General features: G+C 42.0%; 1 protein-coding gene across 1 annotated transcript in view; it reads left to right on the top strand.

The window, feature by feature from the left end:
• Positions 1 to 16218, top strand: part of ESPN (espin) — a 926204-nt gene that overhangs the window by 438219 nt on the left and 471767 nt on the right. Inside the window, exon 7 of the mRNA XM_078642618.1 lies at positions 3249 to 3535. Within this exon, the coding sequence (XP_078498744.1) occupies positions 3249 to 3535 (287 nt within the window). The remainder of the gene's footprint in view (positions 1 to 3248; positions 3536 to 16218) is intronic.

The following is a 16218-nucleotide window of genomic DNA, read 5'->3' as shown; positions in this document are numbered from 1 at the left end:
CTTAACACAAATTTCTCTGGTGAATTGCGTACCTATTTTTCTGTAGCTTTCAGGGATTACACTAAGATCCGCAAGAGACTTGTTTTGACCTAAGTTGTGTTGGTTAAGGTGGTAGGGGTCATATCCTTCCAAATTTAAAAAACTATTTCTGACCGTTAGACTTGGCATTTTTGGCATGGTTTCTCCTGACTTTTTGCCTTTGCCTCCTGTATCTTTAATACTGTGTTAGATTTCGTTTTTGTTGGATTAGATGCTTTGGGTACTTTGCAACTGGTGATCAGTGTCGAAGTGCAGGAGCTCCCTGTATAAATTACTATTGTGATTGGTTATCCCAGGTTGGCATTTTTTGATTTACTGGTATGCCCCTAGTAAAGTGCACTGAGTGTGCCAGGGCCTGTACATCAAATGCTACTAGTGGGCTTGCAGCACTAATTGTGCCACCCACATGATTACCCTGTAAATGTATCTCAGACCTGCCACTGCAGTGTTTGCGCGCAGTTTTGAACTGCCATGTACGTATTTTCTTGCTTAACCATTCTGTGTGCATCTGACTGTTTGTGGACTGTCTGTCTGGTTTTGGAGTGACAGGAGCTGGGGATGTGTATTCACTGTAGGCAGCCACTGGGGAGGTTGAGGTGTGTCTGGCCCTTCCTGAACGAATCAGAGCTGAGCCTAATAGACCATGACTGCATTTAGAGTAGTGGGAGGAGTTTTCCTTGCACCTAACTAGGGCCTGCCTCCCTTGCACAATGCTGTCTCCACCCCCTGTCGTCCTACTCACCATTGAGCACAGAACTGATTTGGACTGGGCTCAGAGACCCTTGCACAAAGAAGAACAAAATTGGGTATAAGTTGTGGGTCTTAAACCCCAGAGCTTTAGACCACTTCTGGACTACGAGGAACCTTTGTCAAGAAGAAGAGCTGGAGAGCTGTGAGGAGGAGTACTGCTCCTTTGCTGTGTTCTGTGTGGGGTTGGCCTGCAGTTGCTGCTTCTGCCAAGGAAAGGACAAAGACTGGAACTTTGCTGAGAAACCTGCTTGAAAAAGAATCGCCAAGGGCTTGTGTGTGCTGGCCTCCTGTTCTGAAGTGTCAGAGGCACAAAGACTTCACCACCAGCTCCCTTGAACTCCATTGCTGGGAGTTCTGACCTGGCAGGAGGTGCCTGTTCCAGTTTTGGGCCTCTGGAGGTTGTTTCTGCTGTTGGAAGCGACGCCTCACCACCGACGCAAATTACTTCCCATGTCCTGGAATCAACACATCACCTCCTCGCGGACACGATGCCTCGTCTCCCCCATGGCAGCCAGGGAGCTGTGCTCGACTTCGGCACCAATGCCTCACCTCCACGACGCCGTGCATCGTAATAGACTTCGTTTTCCAGGGTACTGTTTGTTTGGGGGTCCATGTGACTCCGTGCCCAACGTCGTGTGCCACGTGGTCGGTGCCATACTTTAGATTTATTGTTGTCACAACGTTGAAATAGCCCCAGGTGGAGCCATTTGTTTTCTACAAGCTTTATTTTGGAAATAACTGTTTTAAGTGCTATTTTACTACCTGTATGTTGGACTTTTGTCATTTGGTCTTGTTAAGTTTAGATAAACAATATATTTTTTCTAAACTGGTGTGGTGTCCATTTGTGGTGTTTTCACTATGTTACTGTGTGATTTGAGTACAAATACTTTACAGATACTTTACACATAGCCTTTGGGATAAGCCTGTCTGCTCATGCCAAGCTAATAAGGAGGTGAGCAGGGGTTATCTAGAGTGTGTATCTCCCTTACTATGACCGGAAGCAAAGGTCCCTACTTGGACAAAGGTACCTACCTCTGCTAAGTAGAGACCCCCCAGTTTTAACACTGACAATGATACTTTGTGATTCCAACATGGTACATTTCTGAAGTCTTCTTTGGAGAAACCATTACTAAACATTCAGGAGTGTGTACAGTGCCTTTATTAACCCCATACAATAGACTTCCTATGCTTGTACAATACTTTTGGGAAGCACAGGAGATATGTATTAAAGTCTTGTTTAAATAGAAATTGAACTGTATGCACAAAAATGGATGTTAGCTATTTGAGGGCCAGTAATAGTCCAGCTGCTTGATACAAAGATATAGAAGTCTCAGAAGCCCTTAATGGCTATCTTTCATTCAAGGACAGCAGTAGCCCACATCCAGTCCTGTACTTCTGATAAACTGCACCCTCCCATCTCAGGTGCAATATGTGTTCCTTTGTCAAAAGCAGGAGAAAGAGCAGCACAGTTGACAGCTGCTGCAGCTGTTAGTCCAAATAGAGACATAAATGAAGGATTATGTCTGTCTGTACTAGGAAGGTCCCTTCTCTGGATTCCAACATATGTAAATGTAAATGTAAATGTAAAATGTAAAGAGGGGAGACACAGGGACAACTATGAGTAATAGGCCAGGAGAACTGGGATAGCTGACAGCTGCCCCATTACTCCTCGTGCAAGACATGAAATTAGTGTATTTTATGTCTATGGCTGGAGCAGGAGTCAGCATCCTTGCTCCTCCTCTGTCTACAAACATAAAAGAAAGACTGTTATATCTATAGCGTAATTGAAGACTCATAATAAAACATAACTGACGATGGTAAAACAAAGTCTGAGCTATTGGCAGCTGCCTTGCTCCTTCTCTTTTAATAACCATAATGTTAAAATAATATAAGCACTTCTATGTTTGCTGTAGGTCAGAGATTTTGAAAAACGCAGAACTGCCCTGCAATACCCTGCCTTCCCTTCCCAGAGGTGCACTACGATGCAGAAAGATGTTCAAACACTACACTGCCCTGCAAGGGTTTATCCTCTCCTACGTGGCCTAAAAGGAAATGTTAATGCTGTCTGAGCTTCAACCCCACAAGATCCTAATATGCAGACATTTGAAAAATCCCTATCACTCTAAAAAAAGGGTAATTAAAATAAATTCAGCTGAGGTAGTTTTACTACCACCACATGCCTCAAGCAAATCAATATATCCACAATCATACATCATGCCCTCCGTCTGATCAAGCCTGTTGTCCATGGACTACGTTGAGGATGGTTGAAATCATAGTGGTGGAGTGCTAAGGGTAATTAAGTTACTGACAGTATGTAGTACACATGAGGTCCTGTCTCGGATAAAATACACCAGTTTGTAAGCGTATTGATACAGTGTGCAGAATTATAGCAACTTCATGAAGCTTCTTGTTTTGTGAAGAAATTGAAAATGTTCTAATGGACTTCCTTTTCTTTGTAGGGCCGCCGGAATCAACCATAGGGGACATGCAGGCCTATATGGACATGCTGAATCCAGAAATAGGAACTAATGGAGGCAAAAAGGGAGGAGACACTGCTGCGTCCCTTCCACAACCTCCACCTCTTCCTCCTCCTCCACCTCCTCCAGGCTTCCCTGCACCGCCTCCACCTCCTGACTCCAAACTGCCTCCGCCACCCTGTTATCCAGCGCCAATCCCTCCGGAGGGGCAGCCCACGGCGGACATTTATGTGCAAGCAAAGAACAACCTGCGACACATCGACAGCGAGGTACTGAAACCTGGGGTAACCCTTGAAGCAACTATTGGTTGAGCTGTGCTGAATGCTGCTGGGAGGGATCCGTCTATACAGTGGTGTCACTAAGCAGACATTTTAGGAAAAGTACTTTTATCAGTTAATGGAGAATGCTATGCCATGGTATGTGATATAAAATATTTACTTCATCACTTGGGGTTGTAGAATAGGACATTACGAATGAATGATAAATGTCCACAATACACAGCTCTTACATATATAATATTCAGTAATATCAACAAAGCACGCAAACCTGATGTAATCAGACTGATCATTCCTGTAATTTTTTGGGTTGAAGGAAGCTAGTGGTAAGTGTTACTAATTTGTTGCATTCAACACGTGCTTGCTTTAATCCCTCTGTGGAAGGTACACAGTATTGGTTCAAGGAGAATGAATCAGCTGGTACCACGTGCACATTTAGCAGTATGGCTAGAGTCATCATCTATGGCATGATTGCTGTGTCCACTGTGGGGCTTCTAAAGAACGTGTACCATTAATGTGTGCTCAGGGGATAAGATGGCTAGATTCGCTGAAGGTCACCTTAGCATATTTCCCCCTGTAGCAAAATTAATGTTGTTCAATGATAGTCTCAAACACAAAGAACCAGCAATGCATATCATCCATGGTCATTACCTTCCACTGACAAGATCATTATTTTGCATTGTTTTAAATGTAACTAAGAGCCTGATTCATCAAGCCCAAATCGGCTCGCAAAGGGCCAGATTCTGAGAATCTGGCCCTTTGCGAGTGCTATTTTTGCATTTGGGATTCACCATCCCAAATGCAAAAATCGGTAATAGCGATTTCGCTATTTTAAGAGGAATTACATTTAAGGAATCTCTATTTGAGATTCCTTAAATGCAATTCATCATCCATTTAAAAATTGCAAATTCGCAATTTCGGCCCGCTATTTACCGCGAGGTCAAACCTCGTGGTAAATAGCGAAAACTTAGATAAATGCTTTTAAAAGCATTTTTCTAAGTTGCATGTTGCACACACACATGTCCTTTGGACATGTGTGTGCGCTACACCTGTTTCAATTTGCATTTAAGGGGTGCTACAGGGTGTCCTTTGGACACCCCTGGCACCCTTTAAATCGCTATCTTATTTGCGATTAGCTAATTGCTAATCGCAAATAAGGAATACTCCCCATTCATTCCTATGGGCCTTTTGGCCCATAGGAATGAATGGGGAGTTATTCCTTATTTGCGATTAGCAATTTGGTAATCGCAAATAAGGAATGTGTAGGAATCGCAATTCTTTTTGCGATTTCTACATGAATCCCGTTTTGCGAGTCTGTAATAGCGATTCCTTATGAATCGCTATTATAGACTCGCAAAACGGGTCTTTGATGAATCAGGCTGTATATGTTGCTAACGAGGAACATCTGATTTTATCATGCCCTAAATAATAGAGTGTATATTTAGACACAAGGGTGACCCCGGTTCTTTAGAAAACCTGGGGTGGCACAATGTTTGAAAAGAACAATTGTTCACTAGGATATAAATAAAAAGTTATATAACATCCTGAGGAACCATTCTTCTCTTCAAACTAAATAATAGGGTGACCATCTCGCTTTGGGTCATTAACGACACTGTTTCCAGGCCTTGAGTTTTGTGTGATAGCCGAATGCATTCTGGGTGTTGTAGTCTTGTTTTGTTTCTGTTGAACTCATTAGACTAACACACCATAAATAAATAATTATGTGAAAAGGTTAGGGCCGGAGACCAGGCCCGGACTGGCCGTTGCGGACACCGGCCAATTCCCCGGTCGGCCGCAAGGGTGGGGGCCGTTTTTGTGACAGGGCCGTTTTTGCAGCAAAGCTGCAAAATCGGCCCTGTAACAAATTCGGCGGAAAAGAGGCCCTGGTAAAGAGCTTGGTGGCATCCCCCCTCTCCCCCAGGGGGAGGAGGGGGGCCGGCCGAGCACTTTTCCCGGGCCGGTTTTGGTTCCCAGTCCGGCCCTGCCGGAGACAGGTCTATAATGACCTGCATTGAGATGGTCACTCTAAACAAGGATAGTCTCTTATTGCACTGGTCCAACCATCATCATCATCGTCATCGTATGAATGCTAATAATGTAAACATTCGATTTTTTCAACAAATATGATTTGTTCTCTTTTGTATTGCTTTACGAATATAAGATAATGTCTATTATCCTACATTGTTATTAAATTGAACATCACCCACCTCAAGTTAGCAGGAGTGAAAATGGCCTTGAAAAAGGATATGACTGTCCATAAAAACTGCCAACCTCCTCACCAACTTCCCATTACCTAGAGGCCCATATCTGGTACAGTAGGCTAGTGCTTTGAAATCATTAAACGGCACTGTGCAGAGATTTAGGAATGAATACTTACAGAAGATTGCCTTTAACATCAGGTTTAATTCATCCCCAATATTGACATTAGATTATTTTGGAAAAGTATGAACAGGGAATTTATATTAATTTTACAGTTAGCCCCTGTTTATTGCATTTGAATAAGGAATTGGACATCTCCAAATTGAACATTGCTTTAACCTCTACGTAAGCAAAGTGCTTGTGCTAAAATAAATGTACCAACTTGTTTCTAAAATGTTCATTGGTTTAGCACAGTAACGGATATTATAGTCATACAATACTGATCAGATTGCCCCAAAATTTGCTTAAATCTGCCCTCAAACTGAATATTGACTTGCCAGAAGCAAGTGATGGCATTGTCCTGAAACGATGAATAGATAGTGTTGCATCTGTCTTTATCATTAAAAGGGAAGGAGGCGTGTTGCATCTTGCCTTATGCCATCTGTAACTGCTAGGCCTGCCTTACTGAAAGTGTGTGAGTGAAGTCTTGTGAGTGATGAGTGTGGAGTGTTGCCTGTGAGGGTAAGTGGAATCTGGGAGCTGAACAGACAACTCTTTAATCCTGGTGGGTTGCGGTACCAACACTGACTTACTTATTTTACTTGGAGCATGTGTGGCACCTGACATAATGCAAAGGGATCCTACAAGAAGTGCCAGATATAGCACCACAACGAATACTACTTACTCAAGCATTGTAACTGGGGCTATGAGATGTTAAGGATGATGAAGGCCTAATCACAAAGGCGGCTTTGATACCGTAAAGTAATACTCCCATAGCTCTCTTTAATATACTACACCCACTATCAATATCTTGAGTTAAATCACCTTCTCACAATTTAACAAGTAGAGGTTCTAATTTGAAGTAATATAACAAGTGTCCTAATGGGCAACCTAGTCTAAAGCCTCTCGATAAGGTAAATATATTTGGATGTTTTACCATTTGGACTATGGCCTTCGAGTTTCAGTAAACATTTCCAATAGGCACTTCAATTGCTGCTAGAAAGCTGAAGACTTTCAGTGATGTTACTAAGCAGTCCGATCCATCCCTATCAATTTGTTTTCCCCATCTAAACTTTAAACAGCCACGGAGAGCATACATTTCCCATGTTTTGTTGACAGGATCAAACAAATATCTAATGTTATTTTTTTCATGCTGAGCCTAAATTAATTTTGTTTGGGAATGAAAACATATTTTGGGAAGAATATTGTCTAAACAATGCAATTGTAGTTTTTCTTATCAATTTCAATTTTTTTTCTCCAAATACATCATGACATAGACAACAAGAAAAATCCAGATTGGGCCCCGGAGGTCATTCCATATTGCTGGTGTGTACATATTCACATTTATGATGCACTTGCCCCTTACAAATGTATTCTTTCCCATCATTTAGAAGCTTATACTTGCTTGATCAGTCCGTAGGGCGCTTATATTGGGCTTACTCACCCCAGACTTTCTGATGTTCCCAAGGGCATTCCCTTGCTTCGTGTATAGGCCTTTTGAGAGCTGTACATTCATCGAGGCGATTCTTCCAGTTTGCCGTACTCGGGATGATGGATTCCACCATTTTTAGCAATATCTCTCTTAGCCACTACTAGGCCTACACCCAGGAACATAGTCTTGCATCTTGTCGGCCCAGTGTCCTGCAGAATGTTCAACAGAGCTGTCTGTGAAGCAGATTAGTGTGCCTATGACTTCTTTATATATGGTTTTCAGGTTCCCCCTAAAAACCTACTATGGCCTTACAGCTCCACACCATATGTAGCAATTTGCCATCTTCTGCTTGACATCTAAGGCATGTAAGCAAAGAGTCTCCGTTAAGAGGCTTGGCCTTTGTGTAATAAACCCAGTGTGGATATGTAAATCGTATAACATGATATATAGTTGCTATTGTAATTTCGTTCAATGCTGCTAGGGCTTCTTGCTTCTAGCTTCTAATTAAAAAAAAAAATGTTTTGCAGTTTTATATAGCGCAAACTCGACCCAAAGGTTTCAGAGCAGTTTACATGAACACCAGTTGCATTACAGACAGACACATTTGTTTTTTTTGTAGGCACGGTGAGATTAACTGATTTGCCGAGAAACACAGGATGCTTGAGCCTCCTGCCAGACTTCGAACCAGGTTCCCCAACTTCAAAGTCGGACGCTCTAGCCATTAGGCCACATCTATGACACTTTCCCATGCTATCCTAGGCATATAAAATGTGTTGGGTGTATTTATTACTAAGGATTTGTATATCCCAGACAACTTTCCCATGCCCCCATGTCTCCCATGGCGAGTGTAGCCTGGAGAGGGTTGACCTGTGGTATTGTAGCTATATGTTTAATATAGGGGTATATAGCATGCCTAAATTGTAGACATTTGTGAAACTGTGTTTGTAACAGACCAATTTTTGTTCCAGCTCCCTGGAGGATTTAAGTATAGCCTGCGTAGCTACTGTTCCCCAGGATACCCTGCAAGCCCTACTCTTCGTAAATTTGTAGCGTGGCAATTTCAAGAGTAAGATACTGACCCAAAGTGGGGTCTGCATGGTCAGCTGCCCCTGCCACCTGATCTGTTTTGATATGTCTTTCCATATTTGGATGGCTGTCTTAGTCACAGTGTGATATCGCAGGGGGTAGGGATAAGTACACACATTTGTGATATAATGTGGAGGCGTCTCCCAGAGCCCACAGTGCTGGTCTCCTCCTGGACCACATAGCAGGGGCACTGCTCTGCAACAGGGGAGGATCTTGGCAATCTATCTGTGGTTTAGCTGTTATGTTAAAAACTCCTTGAAATTCTATCACCATTCACATTTCCATAATATCGTATTTTCTTAAAATACTCACTCTGTCTTGTATTAGGAAATAAGGAAATGCCATCTACCTATAATAGTGCAAACACAACCATTCCTTCGTTGTCTATAACTTCTATTTCATTTACACGTTAAAAAAATTCTTTAGAATATGACACCCCCTCTGGTTTTACTTCGGCGTTCGAAGAATTTCTAACAACATATTTATTTGATATAAAATGCAGATCCCTAGACAGAAGAGGAATTTCCTTATAGAACAATAATGCACTTATTTTGAGTTGCCCGAAAGCACCACTCTAGGTCACTCCAAGGTGCCGGGTGTTCCAAGGCCTTGAATTGCCTGGCCTACAAACTAGGGACCCACAATTCCAGGTCCGAGGCACGGTTCTTTTTCTGTGTGTCAGGGGTGTGTGCTGCTCTTAAGCATCTGGTAAGGGAGCTCAGATGTGGGCACAGTAGTTCCTACAGAAGAGCAGGCTTGGATTTGTCTCTGGTATTCCAGGGTCCACATGTTATTCCATAAACTCGGGAAAATAATATGTAATCTCTGAAAAAAACTTATACATATTTAGAAAGAGAGAGAAAGAGGGATCGAGCTTGCGAGAGAGAGAGGGAAGACATTAGTTTACTGCGTTTAATATTTATAACAATTTCACTCTGCCTTGCATTATACCAAATTTATCAATGCATATATTGGCAGTTAGTCTGCTGCAACAGTGTATTCGTTCCATGAAACCATATGCATAACATATACATCTACATCTACAATTAATAGATGCATTTACTTACACTTAATTAGAGAGAAAAGTAATGTACTCTTCTACCTTAAAGGTCTACAACACCTCCTGCATGAATGACCATGACAAAGGTCTCGTTCACCCCCGACACAACTGGTGACATTAATCTTGAAATCAATTTTTGAAAATCTTTTTTTACTGATCTTTGAACCATATTCCAATTCGGGATGTCTTGCAGTGTTTATCTGTATCTGTAATGCAACGTTTTGTAGATTTTTCAAGCCTTTTTAGATAAAAACAAAACTTGACATTAGAAGGGAAGGCCTTAATAATACTAATATGGGAAGACAGTAATACCTTTAGGTTGACCTCCTAGTCCTTTAGGTGCATTTGTACACATTTATTTCGCCATAGTAATCGATGCATTATTGGTATTAACGCGTAAACTATTTCTCTATATGTACATTTTAGTTTTTTTTGCAATTTTATATAGCGCGAGCTCGACCCAAAGGTATTGGAGCGCTTTACACGAGCACCAGTTATATTACACAAGGACGCATTCATTTTTAGGTCTCGGCTACGCAGCACGCATGCGTTGCAGAGGAAAAAGACCTTTCGTAATTGACACAGCTTTAGGGGCAAATACGTGCACACGTTGCATTGCTTTCAATGGCAACGCGTGCACTTTTGGCGATTCCCTTGCGGGAGTGAGCAGCTGTGCCATATGTTTGCAATTATCCTGCCTTGCCGCTCGCTCCCGCAAGGGAATCGCACAGGCCCCCTCCTCTCTCCCCTCCCCCTGCTGCCGCGCGCTTGTGCTTGTTTTCATTCTATCATGGTTAAGCCGGTCAAAGAGGTGAGTGGTGCATTGAAGGACAGTGCCTCGTCAGATGAAAAATCACAATGACAATTTAAGATGCTCTGTGTATCTTTCGTTGCACATTCTTTCTAGGCAAATGGGCGATGTTCGAGAGACCTGGCCCACGGGCACTGCCCGTAGCGAGCGCTGAGTCCTCTTCATCGCCCCCTACCAACTCACGTCCTCCTTTGGTTAAGTCCTTCCTTCCTCTTCTATTGGTTCCTTTAGCTGCATTCGACCCCTGCTTTGGCTCCTTGATTGGTCAGATAGGCTGTCACTCTCAGCTGGATCAGCCTGCTAGTGTTTCTCTGAAGCGGATGCTCGGTAGCTGCACAGCATCAGTCTCTAAGTAACGGGGGATATTTTATTTTTAATGACCTTCATGGACACTGCTTGTGCACAATGGTAAGGAGCGGGGAAGCGTGTTGTATGTCAGTGTGGTCGTAGGCAGGTATACTGCGTACCCAACAGGTTGCATTATGTAATGTTATTTGTAATGACATCTCTAGTGGTATAATTTGTCGGGGGGCTATGCCATCCTTATGTCACCCCTTAGGAAGACGCAGAAATGAGTGCTGAAAACTTAACTTGTTTATACCTTAGTGAGTAAAACCTTTTTACAAAAATGACCGTATCGGGGGAGTGTGGGCTCTTCCTGCGAGCAGCGGTGGCAGGCAGTTGTATTTTAAAAGCAGAAGGTACAGGAATGTGTCCCTGTCCCCGGCTGTGATGTGCCAATCACTTGTGCATGGAGACAGTGACACCTTGCTACTCCCGGCCCCCAGGGGTTTACGGTACGGTGTTATTATTTTCTCTGGAAAAAGCCGTAAAATAGCAAATAACATGGCGTTTGTAGGTAAAAAGTGCTTTGCATGCAAACCTGTCAATGCGCTTAAACAGTGGCACACCTTAAAAACCCCGAATCAGCCGCACAAGCCATGTAGAAAAGTTTTGTGAACTAAAAATGTATTGCACGAAAATCCTATTCAATCAGGGGGATCCGTCATCCATTAATTTTCATTTATAGTCACTTCAACTTCAACGATTTTCTCAAAGCCGGCATTGTTGAAGGATTTAAATTCGAAGCAATATGGGGTGAGAATGTGAGCTAAAACCTGCACTTTTCTTAGGGTGGGGAGAGGGCTGTCTAGTCGGTCTGATGCTAGATTCATGGGTCAGTGTGCCTTTATGAGTGTGATGTATTTGTGAGTGTCTTAGTGTGTCTCTTCTTCTGTGTGCGTGCGTGTCCGCGTATTTGAGCGAAAGTATCATTTAATGAGTTCCTACGTTCACAAATGTAACAGTGGAAGCATGATTTGAGTCGGAGCTTAAAGTTCTAGGCTTGGCACTCCATGTTTGTTTTAAATTCCAGAACAGTGTGGAGGAGGCTTTAGACTTGGCAGCATTCAGCACTTTAGCTACTCAAGGTAACACCCAAGAAGTCACTCAGTCAAAGGCACACAGGCTGAGACTCAGGATGTAAACACTGCCATGCCCCATTGGCTGAGCTGGATCACTGAGGCTGAAGCAGAGCAGAAGTACACTGCCATCTTCTGGCCATGTCCATGTTCATGTACGAGAGATATTTGCTCGACACCCATAAAACCACACGCTGTTGTACGTCATTCCTTTTCGCTCTTTCTCTTGAGCAACAATGCAACTGGTGCTCATGTAAAATGCCCCAACACCTTCCGGTCGAATATATAAAACTGCAAAAAAACAAGCATTGGCTTGGCCAATAGGTATCACCTTTGGACCTTATAAGTGTTTAGTTATCCAGCACAATATTGTTGGTGCAACAACATCAACTGTTGCATGCCTAAACACTTATAAGGTCCCAAAGGCAAGACCTATTGGCTATGACAATGCTTGTTTTGGTAGGCATGGGGAGATTAAGTGATTTGCCCCGAATCACAGGATGTTGAGCCGACGCAGAGACTCGAACTGAGTCCCCCACCTCCAAAGTTGGCAGCTCTGGCTGTTAGGCCTAATCTTCTCTGACTATATTACAGTCAAGCCTGCCTCATTGTAAAGAAAAACAGATCTGATGAAATCACATTTGCAAAGATGATGTTGCATTTTACACTGAGCATCCTACCTTGCCGAGATAGGTGGCACAGGGTGTGCTTTTCATCACGATGGCTGTTGGGTGAAACAGAAAGACAATACCAACAATGCGTCTTTTGTGTTTGTTTGGCATCGGCTTCCTGTGCAGACTCGAAGGTTTTGAAATGTGATGACCGCGTTTCTAATTTGTTTAATTGCACAGTAGCCGAGATGAAGAGGACTATTTTAGGCCTGTGAAATGTGGTTGATTTCTGGAAATGCATACTTGATCTGTTCTGTGAAAACCACAAGCAAAACAACATCAACCCATTGTTTCGCTAAATAATTTCTCTCAACTCAGCAATAGAAATCTACAGGTATCAAATGCCATGCTGGTTGTTCTCTAACATAGACTAATGATTTGAATTCTGTCTGAATACATTTGTATAGTTTATTTTTTAATCTACTTCTGGTTTGAAATTACCAGGACTGAATTTTAATTCTGTGAAGACTATGGATGATACATTCCATTTGCAAAAGTGAGTTGTATAACAAACACGTGTGCACACATAAACACACAAAATATCACATATATCTTTAAACCTTGTTTTAAATATATATATATATATATTTATATGTTTCACCAAATGCCCCAAAGCTATGCAGGACGCACTCAGCAGCAGGCCTTCCTTTCGGTATTTTCTTGACAGCCAGCTTTATACCCAGATTTAACATCGTTTGCCTTACGCGTTTCGAGACATCAGGTCTCTCATCAGAGGCAGCTTAAACAAATGAGAAGCAGGTTGTTCCTTTAATTTATTCATATTCATGCTCCATCCTTATTAGTTGTTTACGCCCACCAGGGGTTGCACATAGTTCACACACATGGAAAGATTTGCATGCTGGTACTTATAGTCCAGTGGAACACCTTATTATTTTCCTTTAGTAGGTTGCGACTCACTTGTATTCTAAAAGCATATTTTTCCTTCGTAGGATTCCGAGTGTTCAGGCTGGCTCGTTTGTCTGACTCACTGCGCCATAACGGTCTGAACTCGTTTCAAACCGCAGCCTCTTGAAGTTGCCAAGATGGTTTGAATATATATATATATATATATATATATATATATATATATATATATATATATATATAATGGCGGACAGGCTGGGCACTAATAAAGCACTTTAAATTGCACTAAGAATTGGGTCTGCTCTTCATCATTGTCTGTGTGGAGAGCAGCTGGTGGTGACGACTTTTATATATATATATATATATATATATATATATATATATATATATATATATATATATATATATATATCGAATATAGGATCATCCCAAAACACAGTAGATAATCATCCGGCACTCCAGGGTAGGGTTTTAAAAGACACTCAGTTTATTATGTATAGACGAGTTACAGCTACGCGTTTCGGAAGTCAAGCTTCCTTGTTCAAAATGCCGAGCCACCATTTTTTTCGAATTAAAATACAAAACACAGTGGTAGTGAAAACTAACATAGGACACAATATTCTATCAGTAGGACTCTGCCTAACAGAATGTGATGGCCATATTTAAATGTGTTACTATTAGTATTCGCAAATATATAATCAAGCTTAATTTCCATTTGTTCCCAATTGTCAAGTTTGAGTTAGAATACATGGAGTTTTATAACCACGATTAGCAACTATTAAATGGAAATATCAATTCTCCAATTTTGTACATTCATGTTGAAACACAAATTATTTCAAATTTTAGATTGTACATTACAAAATTTTCAAAAGTGCAAGTGCATTGAGCCATTGGAAATTTCAGCTTTTTCAAAGTCCGGCGGCAAGTGCCTATTTCTGTTGGGTGTAAGGATTGCAGGCTGGTTCCACAGGAGCGTCAGGAATCCGAAGAGTAGTCCGCAGCCTTCCCCTACGGTCTTCCGACTCTATCAAGCACTAGAGTACGAGAGACACGCCAGGGGAAAACAGGGAAACAAAACAAGGAAAGAAGGGGGAAGACAATGATGGCTGATGGAATTCTCCAGTAGTGAATATAGGGTACTTCAATGAAGGCAACAAGAAATCAGGAAGGCTGAAATGACAAGAGGAAACAAAAACACTCTAACTCTACTCCAATCAAACAGGATATTGATTATACATGTACATAAACATATCACGTACCCCAAGTTCTTAATATGACTCTGATTTAGCAGATGAAGGTGGAAGTAAGGTACAACGTCTGGAGCTATAAGAAGGATGACACAGTTATTGAAAGGAGTACTATAGTCTAGATGTTGTATGTTTGATAGCACTCTAAACAACCCCTCTCTTACTTCAACTATCTTGGAACTGCCATTGAAGACCCCTTCAATAACGTCTGGTACACAAAGAACCTTCCATGTAATTCTTCTGCAGATGTCTTTATGAATAATCACCATCTATGAGAACCAAACAAATTCTATACAATCTATTTACATGGAACAATAATAAGGCAAAATATTGGTAGCGCATAAACGCTCTTACCGTGATTCCCTGTAGTGAGGAATAGAGGCACCCACCCAGATCCACGCAAGAGTGCCACGAAATACCAAGGACAGAGTTTCCAGTATATAATGGAAAGAGACGGTGGAAGCTCCTGGAAACAGGGACCTTGCAGGTAAGGTGGGGACAAGAAAATAATAAAGGAGAAACCTAACTGACTAACTAAGTAAGGAGAAAAATGGGGGAAAACACCACACCGGACAGCGGAGCACAACCCGGCTGTCAGGCGTAAAAAGAAATACTGGGAAGCAAGAGGGAGACTAGTTCCACCGGATGGCGGAGCTAAGCCCGGCCGCCGGGTGGAACTGAGGGTTAGCGCAATAAATCAGAAATTCACTTTTAAACCCGTGAACTCGTTCTTTAGCAAAGCAGAGAACGGTGCAGTGCCCGGCCGGATGGCGGAGCAAGGCCCGGCCGCCGGGCGAGGCACCAGGAGTAGGGGAGAGGAGAGTATGGACGCACAGAGTAATGCCCGGCCGGATGGCGGAGCAAAGCCCGGCCGCCGGGCGGAACACACAGCAATGTACGCCAGAGGCAGAAAGGCGCTGTAACCAAGCGCGTATGCGAGCCCACTTAAAGCTGGTGCAGGGGAACGCTACACAATGAACAGCGGTCAACAGCAAAACAGAACCCAGAGTAACGAAGTCAGAGAAACAGGAACGGAACCGGAAACAAGGGAAGCTTGACGCAGGAACGTGAAGCGTCGTTCCCTGTTTCCTGGTTCCTTACATACCGGGTTTCTTAAAGGGACCGCGTAGGGGATTCTTAAAGCATGACATTGGGTACTAGTTCTAACAAATTTAAAGTGCCAGTGCAATAGTACAAATATGCATTACACAATCATTATTATTTGAACTTCAAGTTAATTTACTATAAAGTGCAACCACAAATAGATATATTCCTCATGACCTATATCCAATCAAAAAACAGGTCATTATTCATTCGATTTGAAAGTAAGTTTACAAAAATTCAGAGTTATTTTAGATTTTGGCCCTTGAATTGCAATATCATCTAGCACCTTTAAAGTGCTGGTGCTTCTGTAAACAGTGATAACTTCTCCTTGTAAACATGTCACTCTCCTCAATATAAACAAACCTCAATACAGTACAATGATATAGAAAAAAGTGCAAGTGCATATGTAAACTAGATAGAGTTTCTCTATGTAACCATTTCACTCATCTCAATTTCTAAAATCCATTTAAGTGCAGTGCAATAATATCCTAAAGTGCAAATGCATAATAGTTCCTAAATTGAATGAACTATCTGTCCCAACTTTATTGACACAAGTCCTATATTTTCATATATCCAAATACTACCACTTTAAAAATAAACGTTTTTAAAAAAAATCAATCAAT

Source organism: Lissotriton helveticus, chromosome 5_1 (assembly GCF_964261635.1).
Source record: "Lissotriton helveticus chromosome 5_1, aLisHel1.1, whole genome shotgun sequence".
Classification (NCBI taxonomy): Eukaryota; Metazoa; Chordata; class Amphibia; order Caudata; family Salamandridae; genus Lissotriton; species Lissotriton helveticus.
This window is presented reverse-complemented; position numbering and strand designations above follow the sequence as displayed.